The sequence below is a fragment of the Salarias fasciatus genome, chromosome 20 (genome assembly GCF_902148845.1).
Source record: "Salarias fasciatus chromosome 20, fSalaFa1.1, whole genome shotgun sequence".
Lineage (NCBI taxonomy): Eukaryota > Metazoa > Chordata > Actinopteri > Blenniiformes > Blenniidae > Salarias > Salarias fasciatus.
Genome location: NC_043764.1, coordinates 8,519,512 through 8,542,453, shown reverse-complemented (window position 1 = coordinate 8,542,453; position 22,942 = coordinate 8,519,512). Strand labels below are relative to the sequence as shown.

Here is a 22,942-nt window from a genome sequence, read left to right as displayed (position 1 = left end):
TTATTTTTAGCCCATTATTACCCACATGCATATTTGTTGTACACATAGTTACAGCTAATGCCTTTTAAATTGTTACTTTGTTGAAGGCATAAATTTGCTTTGCTTCCTTCTGAATTCACCTCAACAGATAAAACAGAAGCATAACAAGAAAGCCACAAACACGTCAGTCAAGCGTGGAGACTGGAGAAGACTTCTAATCAGGAGGCATATAAAAACAAGAGTGTGGGTGGACTGTGGCTGTGTGGGGCATATCTTGGATTATTCACATCCCTGGTGGATAATTGCTAAAAATAACAAGGTTCTCACATTGATTTGTTGTTACCATTAGCAGGCTCACATTTTTCTCCACCAGTCTGTCGTACCACAGCCTTTAATGTAAAAACTGTGTCCTGTTGTTGTGGCCCCTAATTACAATTTAATACCAAGAAAAACAAATGGAATTTCATTTACTCCGTCGAACTCATTTAGCTGTTATTACCTGCAGTTTAATCAAATTAATTGCCTCCAAATATTTGTGATTTTTCTTTTTATTGCCTGAGTGAAACCAGTTGAGACAAAACACTTTAGTCTCGTCGTCTGCTAACTTCCAGGAGGAAACCATCAGGACGCCACGCTGCGCCGCGTTCCTCTCCCACTCTTTGAATTTTTTTAAAGTGCCACCACAGTCATCTGATCTTTTTTATCATAGCATGTCTGGGAGAGACAAACTGTTCTCCTACTTTGCTGGTGGAAAAACAAACAAAGAAAAAAAAATGCAGCTTTGAAATGCATGATTAGGAGCTCAAACTCAAAATCTCAGTTTAACCTGTTATTGAGGGCATGCTGATTTCACAATTTTTTTTCTGAATGCTGTATTATTGTTATTTTTTTTGTCACACATTCAAAGCTAGCTTAATATCTTGAAGACAATTGTTGATATTCAATCTCTGCTGAATATCTTTCTCTGGTTTCTCTTGCAGGAGACTCAAACTAAACAGAACTGGGAGCCATTACTGGCTATGTGGAGAAACACTTCAGTGAGTCGTACAGTTTAAAATGTGCTTTTCTTGTTTTTTTTGAATAACTAATAACATTTCATTGAAGTAACAAATGATAAATGGTATCTATTTTCTATTTATATTAAAAAAAAAGTTTTTTGACTACAATTTTAACAGCTACATTTTCTTCTTCTACTGATTATTTCAACATATATTTTACTTTTCTTAAATAGAAATATTTTTACCATCAAAATTTCACAGGAACGTGTTTGGCTGTGGAAATAAAATGAATTGCATGAGTGTATATTTCGTCATCAAGTTGCAGGCGAGAAGCAGGATGATGCGGAGCAGAAGTGACTCTCAGGTCTGTAGTTTGACACCCTCGCTCTGGACCATGGGTTATCAAACATCCGACCCGTGGGCCAAAAGCAGCCCACCAGAAAGTCCAAGGCCTGAACCATGAAATTTTCCAGCCATGAGAAATTATGACATTAACTGCAATATGTTTTTGACCTATTTACTATGAATTATGTGCAAGAAAACAAAAATTTCATCATTTTCTTCCAGTTTTCTCTTTAAAATATAAAATTCAAATGTTATATTTTGGATAAATGGCTAATGTAACAATACAAACATATTCTGATAACAGTAGACATAGAAACATTAAATATGCTGGAGTTTCTCCCTGATGCAGAACTTACTCCTTGTACAAACATGAGAAGTCTGTCTACAGCAAAAAATAAAACAATGCCATTTTTTTCCCATTTACAACACAAAGGCAAACATAAAATCTCAAAAGGTCCTTTGTTGTTCTAAACAATGAGGACAACTTGCTTCTTCATCTGAAAAGGAGAACACAATCCTCCTCAGGGCTGCAGTCTACTGCGAGAGATTTAGACACATTTTAAATTAATTTCTGTTCCTCTTTCTGTTTTTGAAACTTTCTGTATTTTGACTTTCATTCTGTGTATCTTTTAATTTTGCTTAGTCATTTTATATTCCCGGAAATTTCGTGCCATGAAATTCCGTTAAACCCTCTAGACTTGTAAATATTTATAGACTATAACACTATGATTTACGGGTCTGGCCCACTTTATGTAGCTCTATAGGAGTAAGATGATATACTTTAATATATAATATATCATTAATTGAGAATTGCAGTGTTTAATGTCAGTGTTTGTGTTGGACCAAATGAGAAGAGATCCCTGGCACCTTCGCGATCATAATATGTCTGTGATAAAGAAACTCTTTGCTTATGTTTCCTGGAAAAAAATAAGAAAAGTTTGAAACGCATGATCCCACTTCAAATTTCAGGTTCAACCAATTTAATGAGTCGGTGCACAGAGAAATATTTACCTCTTTCTGGGGGAGAGATTTGATTTCCTGCCAGTGAAAGAAATACAATATCGGAAGTTATTATGAAACTGACTGTTTTTCATACCTTTTATAACCCACTGTATCAAGTGTAGCTCTCAAACTAACTTGAGACAAATAAAATCATGAGAACTAATGAACACGACGTGAAGTGACCGCCTGAAGCAGGTTTCAGAGAGATTCAGACTACTGAGGAACTTTACACACAGCAGGATTCAGTCACAACACTGTAATAAGTGCAGCGGCTTTGAAGTTCAGAGCCAAAGTCTTTATTCTCTCCAAAGCTCTCTTTTGTGTCTCGTCATCACAAACAGCCGGAAAACTCAAAGTAGAAAGACGTCGCTGGATCAGTCGTCTTACACAATGCTGGGATCATCCGTGTGTTTATAAATCTCCTAAACTGCAGCATGTTGAATGTTTTACACTCACATTAATTTGCCCAATTAGTGAGTAAAAGATAATGGAGAACCTCGTTAGGAGAGGGGAATTAAAGTGAATCCCTTTATCAGGGCCAGTAAAATGTTGTACCAGTTGTTTAACCGTTTGAATATTTCTATCCAGAGACACTGTTTTAAATAGCAACAGAAAAGAACAAAATAGGAAATATCTTAAGGAAAATTTTGAATAATGATAATAATAAAAAAAAAAAAAAAGTCCTGAATCTGAAAATACACCTAGTTCTAGCAATCATCATGCATATAGTAATATTTTCCTTTCTTCTTTTCAGGAAAAAATACCTTTCACATGGCTCTGATGGCGTTCTTCTATCTTCATCAGTCACGTCTCTTTGATCCAACTTTGTACGTGACTTTCTTGTAATTTTTTAATTAAGTCAAAGATGGTTCTACAAAAAAAAAAAACTTTGACATATTTCATGCATCTTCAGTCCTCCATATATATATATATATATAGATACCTGCATACAAATTAAATAAAGCAGGCATCAAAAAGCTGTCATGTCAGTGGACTCGCTAATCAAATCACTGCCTCTATGTGCACGCTTTCTGTTTCTTCTTTCTCGTATCTTTGATGATTAATTGCCTGTCATCCCCCACATGTTTCAGGTGTTTCTTACTGCATTTCCTATAATGTAGTTGGTTGCAATGGTCATCTTCAAGTTTGACTAATAACCAAGAAACTGAATGTTTTTCGTTCCAGTAACCGCTCGACGCTTCAGCCAGTGCCGTTCCTCCATCTCGACGGAGTTTCTGGGAGTTGAATCTTGCTTGGATTAAACTTACTTTCACCTGTTGCCTGCCCGATGTGCCATGCTTCTGGCTCTCTGACAGTAACAATGTCAACACGATGTGCGGCATGTAAAATGTATGCTTGGAACAATCTGAGTGGTTTCATGTCCTGACACTCGCCTGCACACACACATTGGCAAGTCTCCTATAGGAAGGGTCATGAATGTGCATCGAGTGACTGTCAAAGCTCTTTCCAGCAGGAAGAGTCGGAGTCTGACAGAACTTTTTATGGCTGTTCTCTCTGACTAGCAGTAATGAGCAGAGGTCAGTCAGTCTCTGTTGCTGCACCTTAAATCAACATGAATCCACACATCTTACAAACACTGCTTTCTGACAACCTGTACTAAATGTGAATGTGTACTTTGTTCTTGATAACATGAGGCTGAAAACATACGAGTGCTGATAATGTTCTGACGTCGATGTCATACGGTTAGCTTTTAAGATGCTGAAATTTACAACAGTGTCGAAATAACCTACAATTTGTCCAGCGGTTATTACTGCAGACACATGGCAACAGGACTGAACAAGCGGAGGAGACCAAGGCTAAACAGCTCTGGCAAAGAAAAGAACACTGCACAGAAATGTCAAATATACTGAAAGCTTGCAGCGTGACGGGTTGTTCTGCCTTCAGCTGAAGTCAGCCGGGATCGGTTAAAGCGGTATAGATGATGGATGAACAGAGGGCAAAATTAAACTGTGACCTAAAATGCGCTGAAGTATAAAACTATCTCTGCAACTGAAGTCGGACATAAACTGCATTGATATGAAGGTTTGAGATCCAAAAGAAGATTTCTCCAGTAATAAAATCCATCCATCCATTTATCTATTATCTTCTACTTTATCTAACTTCGGGTTTGAACATCTCAGCCGACGTTGGCAGAACAATTCAGAAAAGTCACACACAAACTCACACTTACATCTCAAATGTACGTTTTTGGATTATGATTAAAAACCGTGAGAACATGCAAGCAGTGAAACATCTCCAATCTCACAATCAATCTCACTTTGACGGCACAGTGCCAACCACTACAACACCACGCCATTAGGTGTAGGGTTTTTACATTACAAATACTTTTTTTTGGCAGCTTTAACAAACTGGAAACCACACTGGGAAGGACTGTCCTGATAAAGCTGTGATGTTGAGTGCGTTCACACAAGCAGTTGCAAATCTACCCACCTGGCATTTTTCCTTCTCCTTTTCACTTTGACAATAACTTCCAACAAAAAAAACACACCAGACACAACGTCATTTATGCCAATGTTATGAAAGATATAATATATGGTTCAGTTTTAGAATAAAGAAAATATACTGAATCATGTTAGCTGGTCGAGAAGGGACACTTGAATTGTCCCTGAAAGTTTTTCTGAAATCCGACCTGGAATCAACAGACCGAAAACACTGCATAAACAACGTGCTGAGTTTCAGTGTTTTTTTTTTTAATGTTTTTCTTCATTGTATTAATATGAGATGCACTGAAATGTGACAGATGCATAAGCAGGGGAGAGTCATAAAAGCAAATATGGGCTAAAACAGCCCCTTTTTTTTGGCTACAACTACAGTACCGGTATATGGCTGGAGCATCAAAACCCCTGGGTGAACTGAATAAGGCAAAATGTGCTGAACTGCTTGTTACATTTATACAAGTCAAGCTAACTGTTTATTTGGTGCGTGGCTGGGTTTTCCATTGGATTTATTGATAACACTTTCTGGGGAAAATGAATTGAGTTTTGTGTCTGTTTGATCAGCCAGCCCACAGTAGCTTCTCTCGGGAACAGGGGATTTTGATTGGCACACAAGCAGCTCTTCAGAATTTTTTTTTGTTTGCTTATTGTGTCAAGCTGCAAAGGGAAAACCTGTGAAATAATAACTTAAACAGTTAATTCCTTATTGGAGGAAAGCCTTCCATCCAGAAGGTGGGCATGGAAACTCGTTCATCCGCGAATCTAAAGTTCTAACCGCAACCAACCATGACTGTAGATCAGCATTGTTATCTGTAAATAGGTGGAAATGCTGCCAGCCACAGTGTTTCTATACAGATTTGTCTTGATGTAGGAGGCTTTTGTATACACTGGATGATATAGACTGAGAGAGATGTGAAAATATTGACAGAGTCAGACAGGAGAGTGAGTGTCTGGGTAAAGGATATGGGTAGGCGTAGGAATAAGAGGAGGGGGCTGTTTGTGTGTTCAATATCACGCTCTGTCAGAATCTGTAATATCGCTTCCATTTCATTAGTTGCTACATGAATAGACTTGACATCAATCAGGGCCCGCTCGGCTGATTGAGAGAGAAGTGCTTCGGCGTCATGGAGAACATGGAGGAGCGTCATGGAACGAGCTCGCAGTTTGCGTGAAACACGGGACAACCTTGACCTGCAGAGCAGGAAAGCAAGTCACAGCCCAGTTCGTACCCAGAACCTGGAACGAATACACAGCTCCAACAGTTTGTAAACAATGGAAGAGACTTATAAACAGATATCTATGTAAGTGTTTCTTACTGGGTCGTCGATTTGATGCAAACCACAATGGGATCTGTGTTGGACTCACGTTGGCCTCATTTGAGTCAATAAATCTTGTTTTTTGGGAAATCCTTACCTGAGTTAATGGTGCCATCTTTGTTGTGCGAGGCTAGGACGCAGGGAAGCGGCTCGCCGGCCTTGTGTTGGACCTTTTCACTCTTCAGCAGCTTGAGCTGCTGCGACGTGACCGGCGGGAATCGATAGAACTGGAACGTGAGGTAGATGTTGTCAGGCCAGTCGGGACCCGCGCCCGGTGCTGGTATTCTGTTAAAAGACGAGAGATAATGATAAATCATGAGAGAAGAGGAACTCCTGGCTGCTTTAAGGGCAATTCCAGTTAATGCAAATACTCAAAAACGTACATTTGAGGTTAATTGCTAGTGTGTGATTGCTTCTCTTTGTCCTGTGATGGACTTGGATCAGCTCCAGCACTCTGCCACCCTCCATACCATAAAATGTTATAGAAGATCAATGAATGGATGGATGGATAACAAAGCAATACAGCATGTAAATAAATGTGACTGATTCATCACCCTGGTTAAGAATTGCTGAATAATTGTAATTTCTTCATTTCAAAATCAATGTAGGGAGTAAAGAGGCATGTAGATTGGAAAATTAACGGTTGAAAAATGTCATTAAAACACCTGAAGAAATAAATCACATTTCAGTTGATAAATTACCACCTCAGATAATTCCGGGAAGGAACAAAGAAATTAATTGGTCTTTTTCTTTCACGTCGGAAGCAGCAATTCAGTTTTATAGCTACTTCAAAGTGAAAGCCCACTAAGCATGAGGAGGATTACAACTCGAGGAGCAAATCACAGTCGGAAAGTGACAAAGTGGCTGCAAACCAGACTGCTCACTCAGAAGTTACAAAGTCAACATTCCATTTTCCATTCATAATGTTCAGATAGTTTGGCTTCCTCCTAAAACTTCAGAGCAGAATAACAAGTTTCCGAGAGATCTGTGGATGAAAATAAATTGTATGATTTATTTCTAAAATAAAACACTGTAAATGCAACTTAATTTTAACTTATTCATAAACAAAAAAATGAATTTTCTTTCTTTTCTTTTGTTTTTTTTTTTTTAAAGCAGCAGGCTATGTGGATATGAGAACCTCCTGGTGCTGTGTATTGCTTTCCACATAAATACCACCCTCTGAGTGTGACTTCACACACACGCAAACACACACACATCTAATCCCACACTTCAAAACTGCTGCTGGCCCCAAAAAAAAAAAAAAAAAAAAAAAAACCAGCGAGCCTGGCAACACTCGATTTCAGAGCTGAAATAATGAGCGAGCTTCAAAACCAGCCCTTTTTTCTGTCTCCATCTGATAAATAGATTAGCAATCAGTCATCAGCTATTCAATAATGGAGTTTAAAAAGGAAAATAACGCTTTCAAAAACAAGCGAGGAGTACTGGGGACTATTGGGAGTCCCCCCACCCCCCCCCCGATGAAGACAGACGGAGGTTGAAAGCCGGAGATTTCAAAGCAGAGTCTAATAAGAGCGGCGTGTGACCTCCCAGTCAATCGCACACTGTGGTTTTCCACTGTTAAAGATGCTGCCTGCTACGTCTTCAAAGAGGAGCCGGCATTAATATTCATTCTGTAAACACACAAGATTGATAATTATGGCGCCCGGGTGAGAGGTAGAAATTACACTGTGTATCCACGGGCTCCCCGCTCACCTAAGTGCTGCTGCTGCCACCGCCGGAGCGCGCGTCGGCCATATTCCTGTTTGTCATAATTATGAGGACACACACCCCACACCACAGTCCACAGCCAGCCACACAAAGACATAATGTATGCTCAAGTGTGTGGTTTTTAAATTGCATTTAGGTTTGGCCAGAGATGGGTTTAAAAAAAAAAAAAAAAAGGGACCAGAGAGGAATGAAATACGTTTTAAGACTGTCACAACGTCAACAGAGACGTTCGGCCTATCTCCAGGCATCGTCTCAGAGCATAACAAGGTCATGAAAGCCATGTTTTCGCTCAAATTGAGTGCAAAGAATTTGATTTCCACCTTGTGTGCTCACAATGACAAAAGTAAAAGTAGTCCCTCATAAAGGGAAAAAAAAACTTTCCTTTATTGTTTCATTGTTTATTTTTCTACTTCAGAGATTTCAGCTAAAAGCGTAAAGATAAGAGTTTCCACATACATTTGCAAGTCATTTAAAGTTGTGATTTGGCCATTTGTGATATTATCATAAAAAAATCAACTTTGTGTTGCAGCCTTACTTTCACAGACTTTTCCATCTTCACTCACAGAACAAAAATATTATGAATAAAGGAGGAGTAAACGCTGCTATTTGAACCTGCCTCTGACTGAACTGCAGAGACCGCAGACCTCGAGAAGCAAACACGGAACAAGAGGAGGTTCAACAGAGACAATCCTGCAGCTGGCATGATCATTTCATACATTTCATCAGCTGTTGATGCTTTTGAGAAGGAATCTTGACGACTAATTGATTAAGCGTCAGTTAAACCAATTCAGACTCTGCAGCACTGCTTGAGTCCGTTAAAACAATGTGGTTGGAACCTGCTAGAGACACCCTCCTGAAAATTCAGCGTGGTATATCAGTCGGGTCAACAGAGAAGCTCGTCAACATGATCATAAGTATTTTTTGGCCGATAAACATGAACCATGCCTTTGTGCTCAGCACAGCACTCATTGTAGCGGAAGTGTTTTCATCGAATATTAACCTGTCCACCAAAATGTCGACTCAACATTATGTAGAGCTAAAAGTTTTCTTCTTTTTCTATGGTCAGGAAACTGGCCCACAAGTGTCAACTCTTCAAATAGACTATATCTGCCATCTGATGTCTGGCAGGGAAGCATTGGAAATATTATGTTTCTTTATGAATACAGCCTTGAAAAGTAGTTTCACATTCAGAGCTTCATTAGGATAACTAAACTTTCAAAAGAATAAAAAACTGTAAAGCCTTTTTTCTGAACTGAGACACTTGTCTGATAGGCATTTCATAAAGTTGAATCATATTAGAAAGCACATATGTGACTAAAGTTTCAAAAATTTAATCAAAATGATGGCTGAGACAGCTTTTTCTGATATGCATTATTTTGCTCATTGGCTACAGAACGCAAAATAAGGAAATGCCCATCAATAGATTAAAAAGCAAGATGTGATTACTGTTTCATGGTACAACTCTCCTTTTGCATCTGCTCATCAGTACTGATCCATCCAAACCTGGGTTAAGATGTGCTGGAGTGAATCTCAGTTGTCAACAGGGGAATTCAAGACACAGCGTGAACATTAGTCTCCAGTCCATCCCGTTACAAACGCAGAGGCAGAGGCGACTTGTCGCGTTCACAGTTTAGAGTCACGAAACACTGCACCATCAAATAAGGGTGAAAACTTCATATACTATAAATAGACTCAACTGTTCAGTTTTCAGAGACACAATAAATCGTACCATATCAGGAGATACATCCTTCCTTTTTTGATTGGTCCCTTTATTCAGCTACATGATACTTAACATTTTTTGTGCCAATTGGTGTAAGTAGTGGTGGGTCTTTAAGATAGCGTCATCAAAAAATGTTGCATCTCACTCTGAAAGGAGAAAGATGTAGATGCTCCTCACATAATTTACACACACATAAATATTAGAGCCTTCAATTATATTCCCTTTTGAATGATTTATTCATTTATGTCTCTTTTCAATTACACTCAATCGTCCAGCAATCACCAAAGGAAAAACAAAACATAACAAAACACTTAAACGTTAAAGTTGCTGTGGCTGAAAAACTAACAGTCCCCTCTGTGGGTTCTGGGAAATCACAAGGTAAAACCTTTTTATGAATATCTGACAATTCATTGCTGGAAAAAACCATCACGGTAAAAAGTAAGTGGAAGATAGATGCAGACCCAATAATTTTTGAAATGCTTTCCGGGCTGTAACAAGACTTGAAGTGCTTGTTGTTGCTGCCGCTGAGCCTCTTTTCTGCCACTTCCTTCCTCCACTTGTCTGCACTTAACGGTTCCTGGTATTCAAACAGCATTGACGTCACTGAAAGAACCGTTATCAAACCACGTACCAAGGACACTTTGGCCACAACACTGACACCAAGGAAGGTGAAGTACCCAATGTATTGATCCAAAAACTGTGGGCTTTTTTTTCTGACAGAAGAACGTGTGTGGGCCACGCAAGGATCAAAATAGTGCCATGTTTTGTTTTTCAGGTATGTAACAGAAGTACATTTTACTGTTATTTAAGTGTTAAACAACTGGAATATAATGAAATGCTGCAGTGTTTCTGCTTTCAAGTTCCACAACATCTACCTCTTCAGGGCCGTGTTTCATGTCTGTCAACATGAGTCTAGTGCAGGAGTAGGTAATGGGACAAGGGCGGGAGAGTACATGATGAACACGACAAATTTAAGAACCGCTGGCAGAACTGATGACAAGATAGAGGGACAAAAAGAGAGGTGTGTTTTTTCCACCCATCCTTCAGCAGCCCCCCTTTGCTGTCAACCCCTGACAGAGGGGGATGTCTGCTCCCGGGGTTTTTTGGTGATGGGACGCCGTGCTGACAGGAAATGCGCTGCTCCGCGAATGTGAGTGTCTGTGTGCACGGCTGTGTGCGCTTGACACGCGTGTAGAGGATGACTGGCAGGTCTTCATGCCTGAGATATGTGCATTGAAATCTTGGCTGCCGTTCAAAGCAACTAAAAAAAATAAATAAGTGTGTGTGTGTGTGTGTGTGTGTGGGAGAGAGAGAGAGTGAGAGAGAGCTCTGAAGACATTGAGGTAAAGTCCTTGGCCGTCAACCAAAACGCCTAAAGGACAAGTATCTATTTCTCCATACAGATGAACTGCCAGGGGCTCAGTATACAGACAGATGTTGGCAAGCTGCAGTCAGATCGATGAATTCTCTTTCACCTACAACACAGCGATTCTGACATTCCCAGAAGCACAAATCACTGTAATTGCAGAAATATTAACGGAGGATATAATCACCATGTCTCCGGATAGTGTACAAGGAGACCCTTTCAAGTCACATGCAAATCCACTGTCATGCAGTGCACGTGACCGCGCTGCACGCCTCACCTGGTAAATGCCAGGAACTGGAACACCAGCAAGTTTCCCCGGTGAGGGTCGGCCTCCTCTCGCTTGGGGTCGAAGAGCAGATGTTGTGCGGGGTCCAGCACTTCTGCCGCCTGCCCGCTGCTGTCCACGATGTCAGGGAAGCCGGCGGAGAAGAGGTGAGCCAGCGAGCTCCTGGAGCTGACTGAGCCGGAACTGGAGAAGGGCGAAATTATAGGAAACCTTCAGATTTGCACATCAATCATTTGCCAACTTTAAAGACTCCTTAAAAAAAAAAAAAAAATGTGTTCTTGATGTTTTTACAAGCAGCAGGAGGTAATGTGTTTAGTCTGCGCTGCAGCGGCCTCACTTGGGTGATTTGTGGCTGTAAATGAGGCAGAAAAAATGTTTGGATCCCAGCGCGATGCAGGGCTGTTTTATCATCTCAGGCCCAGCTTTGTTTATCTTGGACGAGTTCCATCGCAACGCAAGATGATTATCTTCGTGGAAATAACGTCTATTGAGTCGCTTCATCCCGTTAAAGTGAACCTGAACCTCAATATCCGGCTGGACTTAACCAAAACGTGGCGAAACGATGATTAGACTGCATGAGGATGTCAGCAATATCCGTCAGGCAGCAGCTCGGCGACAACGCTTGCGGGGGGAGGGGAGGGAGAGTGGGTGCCCAAAGCACTCCCGCAGGATTTTCCAGCATAATTGGCAGTTATCTCTAATCATAGTGGCCACCTGTTTTTCTGCGACTGTGGTAACATTCATAACTTATACTTTCCACGCTGACACCCGAGCACTCTGGGTATGATAAACACAGTGCCCAGATGGCTGGTTAAAGAGCAAGCCATAGGAAAATGAGCGATCGTGCTCGGGCTTATCACAGCACCGCCTGTGTCCATTTGGTTAGCGGTTGAACCCCGAAGTGTCACATTTGTAAAAGAAGGGAGCCTTGATCAAACTAATTAAGGTAACAACAATGAAGCGGGGAGCCAGCGAGGTTTTCCTCTGCTGCAGCATCAATTTCATGCTTCTCCCCCAAGGCTTGAAGTTGCATCTTAATTTTGCCTCGGTGGATTAATATTCAAGCCATCGTTTTTATTTCAAAAAGGGGCCCGATGAGATATGCCCGGTAACTTCAATTAAACTTCTTCAGACTTCATTGTTCTTCTCAAAGAACTGGGTCATCCCACACTGAGAACAGTCAAGAGGATGTTTTGGCTCCGAGTGAAGAGGCAGAGATGTTTCAGCTCACTGAACTGAACAGCATCATGTCTGGATCCAAACTCTGGGATTGGGAAGCTGTTTGCTCGCCAGCTGCTTATTTACAGACTTTCTGCACTAATACGACGCCTTGTTTCTGAGTTACTCTGCCCGTTTGTGTATTTATTTGCAGAGCATACTTTCTCATTTGGCGTCCCGACTCGACAGACCTGGCTACATTTCCTCGGACATTATGCTTGTAAATTCTGTGTTAAATTTTTTTTTCCTGCTCCAGTGAATCACAGTCAAAACCACTGACATACAGCTTTGTTTGAAAATGATTTTTTTTTTTTTCCTCCACTAACAAACAATACTGAGACCATTACCCAAAGTGGGATGTAAAGGCTGACAAAACAATTCCTCTAAATTGGCTCTGAGTTGAATTTGCCTTTAACTAGGAGCCGCGTTATGCTACCAAGCAGACACATGTTGCCAATTAGTGAGCCAATCAATAACTCTCTGTACTGGAGATGGCAAGACAGTCAAGTGTTGTAGAAATAAAAGAGAAAAGTGGCAACACAAGATGACCTTAAAGAGTAAAACTACCACATAAAAAGACTATTTAAAGGAAGGCATAGAGCCCAGTATATCAGAAACACGATAATTCCAGACCACCTATTTTCATTTTACTGAAATTCAGCTAGAAGCAATTCAAACTAAATATTAGTAGCATCTATTGCTTGCAGTTTCAGATGTAACTGGCCTTTTTTAATTGCCATTTATTTTATGGAAGACCTCTTATCTGTGTTTTCTTTGGGATGCTAAGAGCAAACTGGTCCCACATTTTATATTCGAGGCCAGCGCAAATAACTAGCATTAACATGAGTAATGACGATGATTCAGAGGCAACGTGGAGAGAAAACAAACCAACGGTCCAAAATTACATGTTTTAAGAAAAAATGGTCAACACGTTTTTAATCAAGGCCAGTCTGTGTTACTCTCTGAGCAAAGGCAACATAATTAGATAAAACAAAAAGTACTGGTTATATTATGGGGCAATAAAAAACATTCTTTTTAAGTAAGAAAAAAAAAAAAAAAACAAAAAAAACTCAGCATCTCACCATGGCACATTGGTCCCCGGAGTAATGACCGGGGCATGGACCGGGGTAAACGGCAGCTCCTGGAGTTGTTCTCCTTCATCCTGAATCAGACGTGACTCGTCTTCCCGACTGAGGTCCATCTCCAGGTGGGCAATGCTGCTAACGGCCTGGAACGCAATGAAAAGCCAGCAGTATGAAGAGCAGATTAATACATAATCAAATAAATGAAAATTATTTGTCTAATATAATATAGAAGTGCTGCAATGACAGCATCTGGCGAAACCACATATAGCTGATTCCTCGTATTACAACTTGATAACATAAGAGTGTGGAAACATGAACTCACTACACCGTGACAGGCAGGAAGGAATCAAAAAACTGTCTTTACTAGAACATGGAAATCACATCCAGAGCAATTTTGCGTTATGGGGATTCAGATTAAAACGGCGTGGCAATAACAGTGAAAGCTCGCGGTGGATTTGTCACAACGCATTCTGGAAATTGCTCAATACGCTGACTGCTCCAACCCCACGCTCCGAGGAGAAACACATATCTTTAATACACTGCAGCCATATGTCACGAGGGACGTAAAGAGCTTAGCCCGGCTCACTTTGTCCCTATGAACGTCTGCATTCATTCTCAACAACTTTGAGTTACAAGGCACTAAAAAGCCTCCTACATCAATCCACCCCCCTCAGCTTAGTCAGCACTTTTATTTGTGGTCATATGAATCAAGTCTAAAAGCGGCGTGAGGTTACTTTTCTTGATTTTGATTTATTTTGAATTGGCCACAATGAACTGATTAGCTTGTAAATGAGCCGGATGACGTGTGAATCGCAGGCACTACGCTAAGCTGTTCTGTTTTTGCTAATTTGACATTTGTGGAGAACCGCAGGATGTCTGAGGCAGAAGGAGTGACTTCACCACATTAATCACTCACTACAAGTCTCCAGGCTGTTTTTAAGAACCACAAACTAACAGTATGTTGATATGCATCTTAAAATCTGACACCTGTCATCCGGATTTAGCGTTAATTCTCTGCATATGTTTCTTTAATGCTTGTGTTTACTATTACTAATCCGTATTGAAACCATTTGTTTTCTCTAAGGAATGCCATGTCTATGGAAATGCTCGGTAAATAACCTGAGATGAACACAATACATCACCCAAGCAACTGGTGAGCTGTGCCAAATGCCAAGGCAATTTTTCAAGCAATCAGGAGCAGAAAACTTCAGGTCGATTCCAAAGAAATGCGTCAGTGGAGACACACAGAGTGTATCATTTGCAGCCAAAAGAAAGGGAATATGTATGCTTTTATTTTTATTCTATTCTTCATCTAACATTGGATCCGTTGCAAGCAGTCAGTGTTATTGGCCTGCTTTCACACAATTTCACCCGACTTCCAACACGGGGTTTCATATACGGCAGGTGCACTGGCAAAAAAAAGGCACATCACAGGAAATGGGATGCAGGAGTGTGCTGGTTTGCATCATGTTGCAATATGCTTTCATTCTGTACACATTGTTTGCTTTAAAGACAGGAGAACTGGCTGTGTGTTTGTCCATCTCTCAATTCATTGTCTGCTATTTGAATAGGATAAATTCATAAATAAAGTAAATGAATGAAATGAGACACAAAATAGTTTCTACTTAACCCTTTCCTGAACAATTTTTTTTCATATTAAAAGTAAAAAGCTACAGATGTAACTGAATACAGAGTTATAACTGACTTTTCATGTTGAAATATTTAACACTATATTAACACTTATTACTGTATTCTTATTTTTATGTCCACTGTGACAGGAACAGCTTTCCAGGCTCGCTGCACATTGAACTGTAAATCAATCTAAGTGAATACAATTCCTCCACTGCTATCAGTCATCATAAAGTTGTTGTATATACATCTAGGTAATTCAACAAAGGTGTATAAATTCACAACACATTTTAATCAAGACATGAGCAACAATAAAAAGCTTAAATAATGATTGGAGTTTTTCTTTGGAGTGTATTTTTTTTTTTTTTACTAATCATTACAGTAAATGCAAATACTCATTTATGTTCAACTGTATATGATGGGGTGCTGAAAATAAATCTGCAAAACATTAAATCAATTTAATAGTGAAAAGTAATGTGTATATATTAAATGACTGAATTAAATGCTAGCAAGTTATTGTCTATGCATGTGCATGCATTTCTTTTTTAGCATTTAGTTAATTAATTACTGAGCTTTTTTTCCAATTTAATAGTGTAATGCTCATAAATATTCTCTTTTCAGACAAACGTCACTCTGTAAATGCCTGAGAATCAGCTCAACATCTCTAAATTTTGTGGCAAACATTAATCCTCTCTTTATTGTCATTGACAGATACACAGCTGGAGGGGTTTTAGCACAGATAATTAGCTAAACAGTGTTAATGGTGACATTTTCCACTGAAGTGTTTTTTTTTTTTTTTAAATGTAGTCTTTGTAGAGTCTTCACGGTTGAGTAGATCTATTAGAGGACATGTATGGTTACAGATTATTGAGCTTTCCATCAAACATGTTGTTAATAACCTCAGCCCAGGAAATGCTGTGCTGTTACATGTATACAACATGGACAATGCATCTTACAACTCCTACACACACTTTCCTCCGCTGATGAAATGACCAGCAGTGTAATAACTTAAGCAGATGATAAGTCATGATCTAAAAGCTTTAACACATCAAAAAGCTGTAAAGTAATGGCTTCAAACTGTATGTGACCCCTGCTGCCATTAAGTCTTAAGCTGCTTGATGACATATGAGGGACTTTTATAGGCAGGTGCGATCAGGTTATGAGGTTAAAAAGGACGAATGGAGGTTTCAATAATCATTTCTCTGATGTAGTGGATGAGCTGGTGGGGTGATTGAAGAAATATGTATAAGTACAATGTCAAACAAACTCACTTTAAATATTAGAACTGACAGAGAAAATCAAGCCATCTGAACTAAACATGGAAACTCAATGATTCACCAGGATGTGATTTTTTTTTAAGTAAAGTCGTATATTCATCAACAATTTCATGAGGAACCCTTGTGCCTTATTTACAGCAGATCTACTGCCAGAAATACTATGATACACTGCATCTATGATCTATACAGCTGAGCACATAAAGAGCACTGTAATATAACATGGTGCAGGTTTGAACCCAGGCAGAACTTCCTGTGTGGACCGGACCTTGCCTGCTCTCCCTCAGTGGCCACAAGTTTGCTCACACAGTCCCAAAAATGCATTTGAGGTACTAGTGACTCCCTAAACTATTGTTGCATAGTTGCACTATTTCAAAATGTTGTTATTGTAACATTTTAATTATTGAATTAGACATAAATATGTGTGGTTCACTGTCACTTTAGGTTGCTCCACCTGTCCAGAATGTATCCTGCCTTCATTGACTGAGGTCTTCTTCAGCCCCACAAGCTGGATATAGCAGTAGAAAAAAAGTAGATGGTCAAATACATACTATGGTGCACGACTGCATAATATGCAATACTCTTATATAACACTGCGCACTGTGGTATCTCATATTATATTATGCTAAAATGAGGGATACCTTTAAGTACTATGGCATAATTGGATATGATGTGACGTCCTCATTGAATTCACTGTTCAGGGTATAAAGAACATGTGGATTTTAAGATAAAGAAAAACTCGCTGAACCATCTCCTATCAACGTAATTACAGATATATATAACTAATAATTTGTTTTTTTCAACAGTAGTGTATAACTGGGTCTTTCAAAAATCAAACTGAATTGTGCCGTTTTGGAGAAATATTGAGCATCTGATTGTAGTTTTATCTCCGGTAAGCCTTAGCCACAGTTCCTGGATTATTCCTGCGCTATGATTCAGAGCTTAAGCTATATGGATTTCAAGCCGGAAATATGGGAGAAACCTATTGAAGCTGCTGGTGTCTACTTAGAATATGAGCAAACTCCTTTTCAGCTGTGCTGAGATATGAACAATCACACGACACAGTGATTGACTGTAGTACTGTGTAGGCTGAAGTACTGGGAAAAACATCTCCGGCTGGATTAAAGTTACTGTAGGAAGGTAAACATCCACTCTCTGACCGACTTGTGGATGTCTGCAGTGCAGGGGACCGTCGCAATCCACAGCTCATCACGGGGCTTCAGGCACCACTACAGACCAGACTGCTCCCTTTGCATTGAAAGACTGAGGCAGCCTCTGAGTGAACAGAGGTGAAGGTATTTCAGGCATGGCCAATGAGAGGAGACAGTGGGGATTTATACCCCATCTGGTGTGGGAACACCTTGGGATGCCTGAGGAGGTGCTGAAGGAAATGGCTCGAAGAAATGCACCCAGGCTGCTGTGCTCAACTCTCAAACCGACAGACCTGGACTCACGTCAGAAATATAATGGGTGGAAGCACACCGAGGTGGAAGGATAGTAAGACGCAAAGCAATTCTGCATAAACTGACATGGTTTTCTAAACGTTGCCATTTACGTTTAGACACATTTTTGCTTTGATGTTGGAAACCAGACAACATGGAATATAAAAAAAAATCCATGTGAGCACAGGGAGAACATGCAAACTCATAAAAAAATACCAGAATGAAAACACTGTCAGAGCGAAGCATCCTCGTTATTTGTGTTTTCATACGCATTACTAAAAGATAAGATTGACTCACCACAAAACAAAAAATAAATAAATACAGTTCCACAGCTAATTATAGTTGAGCTGATTCATGCAGCGAGGCACACAAACAAAAAAATGCCAAAAAGGAATTTCTCTTTGACAAGAAAAACTCAGAGATTGCCAGAACAGTCGCTATCTTTGTACGAGCTATCAGAAATGAATGAACACTGCTGCTTCATCCTGGTACATTGGATTTGTTTAAAGACGTTATATAACAACTTTGAACAATTACTAATGGCCAAGCTCCTGGAGACGAGTGCTGTAACCCCAACCGGAGCCCTTTACAAGTGGAAAAACTAAACTAAACTATCTAAACTATACTAACTAAATACTAGTTTAAATACTAAACTATCCACAAAGCTGCACTAGGAGCTAGAATGCTGTGGGAAGTACGATGCACTGAGCCCTATCCTCTAATGTCTGAATGTTATTCCCTTTAGTCCGTTCATTGCTTTTCACCTGTTGTCCCCCCCCTCGAGGGGGAGTCTTCTCCAGTTTCAGTTGCTGACTCCACTATTACGAGGGCCTACGAACAAGCTCCGTCCAGACCGGGAGGACACTCCTGTTGGTGCTGTGCCCGCAGACTGGCTTCGGTTCTCCTTCTGGGATCCGTGGTTCTTGTGCTGGACCGTCCAATGGACTGTACTCAACATAGTCCTAGGCTTTACTTCTTATTGTCTCATGCCAGCTGTTGCCAAAGCTGTCCGTCCCTGGGAGTGGGATCCCTCCATACTGTGGTTCTCCCCAAGATTTCTTCTTTTCCCACTGGGTTTTTGGAGTTTTTTTTCTTGCTGGATGTGAGGGTCTAAGGCGGTGGTTGCTTTGTTTTGTCTCATTACTGTGAATTTGACATATTAACATTATGCTTATTCACTGTTTTTATTTTTACCAACCAATGTAACATCTTGAAGCCCTCTGAGGCAACTGCTGTTGTGATACTGGGCTATACAAAAATAAATTGAATTGAATTGAAAAACCCAAAATGAGTTAAAATGGACCTGTAGGGTGTTTGTAAAAGCTATTAATATATTCTATTTTTGAACTGTATTGGGGCCACAAGTCCAACAAAACTAAGGGAAATGATGAAGTAACTTACTGCTTTTGAAGAAAACCGTGTGTGTGTGTGTGTGTGTGTGTGTGTGTGTGTGTGTGTGTGTGTGTGTGTGTGTGTGTGTGTGTGTGTGTGTGTGTGTGCGCGTGTGGCAACAGTTTCAGTTCATCACTGAAATGCAATGATTTACACGCAGTAAAACACACGCCTGCACTTGTGAAACATCAGCGTTTTATAGCATGTCTTTCCGCATCAAAGAGACGTAGTATATATTATATATGAATGCGCAAACTGACTTTGATAAGCAGAGAAACAGGCAGGGTTAATCCCCGGATTACAGAATGATGATTTCCACACAATTCTGAGAGGTGCTGCCACTGTTTCTGATGTGCAGTGTGCTGAGCACCAAATATATGCATGTCTGTGGGTGAACAAGGTCCAATTTAGCAAAGACAAGGCAGCTTGCAAAGGCAAAATGACTCTGCAAGTCAATTCTCTGCAGCAAACACCTACAACTGTGGGGAACAGGTTGCCCCTGCGCATTCTCAAGAAATTATTCAGCTCAGCAGAGATACTGAAATCAGCACAATATAGCTGACTTCCTCGTTTCTGCTGCAGCATATCCCCCAGATGCAACCACACAACTTTGTTCAGATGCATGAGGCTTGTTAGCAATTAAAGCCTGTCAGATATTTTCCTCAGATCTAATTTCCACTCGGTGCTCATTCAAGTAGAAGTGTGAGGATGAATTCAGACAAAGATGGGTGAAGAAATCAATCAAACTCAACACAAAATTACTGCGGTGTGTAATAGCTAATCTACTCAATTCCTTTCTGCAAACCTAGACTGTAACGCACCCCAAGGCCTCAGACTGGATAGGAAAAAATGCACTCAAGGATCAGCATCATATTTTGCACTGAAGTCCATTTTAACAAGTGAAAGAACAACCTCTTTCTCCAACTCACTACTAATAGTTATTGTAGTTATTGGATCTGTAGATACTTGGACACTTGTTTTTGTCCAAATGGCCTGCCGTCTGGGACACACCAGCACTTGTTTGTAATCAGCACCACTTGCTGATAAATGTCCTCACAGCAGGAAAACATCTTTTAGATCACTTGGAGATTTTGTTGAATCCTGTACCAGGCTCAAAGACGTCTACAAACCTTTCTTCTGGTGGCCTTTGCGATCTTTAAAGAGCCTGTCATGTTGCCACACTTCATCAGCAAAGACACCAGCAATATATCAGACCTGTTCTACCCGTCAGTCCTCAACCAGGTTCCAATCATTTGCAACTAATCAGACAGTTCTGCTGTCAGTTTTATGGATCTAAAGAGATGAGATGACTGCAATTTATGTTCTTTTTCTCCCTTATGATTATCAGCCCGTTTTAATGATCTAAAATGTATTATGGTCTGATAATATCACTGTAATATTCACAGCAATTTCAGAGAAGATTTAAAGTTTGATAATCTCACTAAGTCAATATTTTTGGGGTGGGATCTGCCAGTTGAGTGAAAATATTGAATTAGGTGTCAAACTGAAGTGCAGACGGGATCAGATGGAATGAACTAATTTGAAAAAAAGTGCATTTTGAATTTTGAAGCAGGATTTAAGGGGCAGTGAGAAAGTCAATGTCAATGATATCTCAAGGGAGAGAGCTCCACAGGCGAGGGGCAGGAGGGCTGAAGTCCTTAAACCCCATCACAGGCAGTCGGGCAGGAGGTGTAAGGAGGAGGAGGAGGAGGAGAAGAGAACAGGAGGGTGTGTAGAATGAGATCAGAGCGTTACTACATTATAAAGAGCCTTGAAAGCGAGAGGCAAAAATCTTGAAATCAATACGGTATTTAACAGTAAGCCTGTGTTGCTGCAGGAGGACAGGGGGCAATGTTTTCTCTGGGAGGGGCTCTGCTAATGGTCCGTGCAGCGGAATTCTGATACAGAAAAGAAGCAGCTAATTGTTAAAATCATTAATGCAGGGAGTCGGAAAAAAAAAGCATATATTAAACACATTTTTCCAGGGGGTTAAATGTGAGACTGTGCAGGACACTGGCTTGTTTAAAAGGAACTGCAGCAGTCTGTGTGGAAAGATTTGAAAAGTCAAGTTAAAGAATAATGTTTCTTTTGATTATAAAGATGAAAAGGAGCCGCTCCGGCACCTCCAGCGGCTCCAAAGACAAAGAGTGAGGTGGGTTGGTGTTCGGTTATGAGGTTTTCTGTGTGTCTGTGTTTCTATGTGTGTTTGCATGCCTGTGTGTGTGTGTGTGTGTGTGTGTGTGTGTGTGTGTGTGTCTCTGCGGGTATGGGTTGGGAGGTGAGAGATGTAAAGGTGAGAGTCTTTGAACTCTGGAGAATAACTGTCTGCATATTCTCTGAAATGTATGAAGTCTGAGGTACCATGTTGTGTGTTTTTGTGATACAATAAATAGCAAACCTTGTAAATGCATCTGTGACTCTTACTTCAAACACGTACGTGATGTATGAGAGGCTATATGTGCGCATGTTTCGTCTGTGTGTGTGTGTGTGTGTGTGTGTGTGTGTGTGTGTGTGTGTGTGTGCGTGTACGGGGGTGGAAATCTTACGACATGTGACAGCTGGTGGGCCGATGCCAACGGGGAAGGATGGAGCAGAGAAGGAAATGACTGTTGCCACGGCAACGCCGAGCTGGAGTGGCTGATGGTCGGGTAGCGTGAAGTAGCTGCCAGCTGAGACAGCGAGAGCTGCAGAGAAACAATGCAAATGACTCGCTGTTATTATTATGATTATGAACAACAGGGCTCAGGAATATACTTCACGCCAGGGAGACACATGTGCCGTCTCAGATGACAACAACAGCCCATTACACCGCTTTGCCGCTCATAAGTACCTCTAACTCCACCCGCTTCCCCACCCACCATCTTTTAACGTTGTCACCCCACAGCAGGTCGGATTCAATGCTGTTTGTGTCCTGCCTCTCAAGACTTGAGTGGAAACAAAAAAGAGTGTACCTTATGATTTGAAAGCTTTTGTTGTTTTTTTTTTTTCTCCGCGGTCGTCTTAAGGATTACCGAGACACGGCATACAGACATATCAATTACTGCGAGTGCGGGATTTGAAAATATGTGATCCAAAGCAGCTGAACAGCACGGCCACTCCACTTCTACCCAAAGCAAATAAGTTTAAGAATGAAGAGCAGAGCTACACTCGCTGCATGTTTCATACAGTAAGAATATACAGAACATGACATCTGCATCGATTAGCAACAGCAATTTAAAACAGCTCATCTTTGAGTGATAATTTGTCAGAATTTAAATTTCCATATTGACACTGACTCATGCTAATGTATGTTTTAGGGCCGTAATTTATTCTTCAGTCTAAAAAATGCACTAAGTGTAAGTAAAAAAAAACACAAAAAACATTTTGCTTTAACTTTTTCCTCAGGACACATTTAAACAGAACCTCACTTGCTTCCATTATAAATTCTAAATAGCTTACTTTATTGTCAACGGAACCCATTATTGCTATTGTTCATCAAGTTGTGGTGCTGATAGCAACTGAGTACCATATCCCTCTCTTTTTGGTTTTTTTCTCTAGTGGATATCTCACATGAACAGCCCGGGGTGAAAGGGTCAACATCGATTGAAAGCACCGAGGAGTAAGAGAAGGAGAGATAAAAGCTAAGAGCAGTTAGCGGGGACTATAACATGACCTTCTAATGGCTTAGTGATGGAATAAGTGCCGTTGAAATGCACGAGATGCTAAT

At 40.4% G+C, this 22,942-nt stretch overlaps 1 protein-coding gene across 1 annotated transcript in view; it reads right to left on the bottom strand.

Annotated features, from left to right (window-relative positions):
- nphp4 (nephronophthisis 4) overlaps positions 1–22,942 on the bottom strand; it is a 174,943-nt gene that overhangs the window by 52,393 nt on the left and 99,608 nt on the right. The window contains exons 12-15 of the mRNA XM_030119429.1: positions 21,783–21,920; positions 13,497–13,642; positions 11,188–11,379; positions 6,194–6,381 (exon numbers count right to left, since the gene is read on the bottom strand). Coding sequence (XP_029975289.1) covers positions 6,194–6,381; positions 11,188–11,379; positions 13,497–13,642; positions 21,783–21,920 — 664 coding nt within the window. The remainder of the gene's footprint in view (positions 1–6,193; positions 6,382–11,187; positions 11,380–13,496; positions 13,643–21,782; positions 21,921–22,942) is intronic.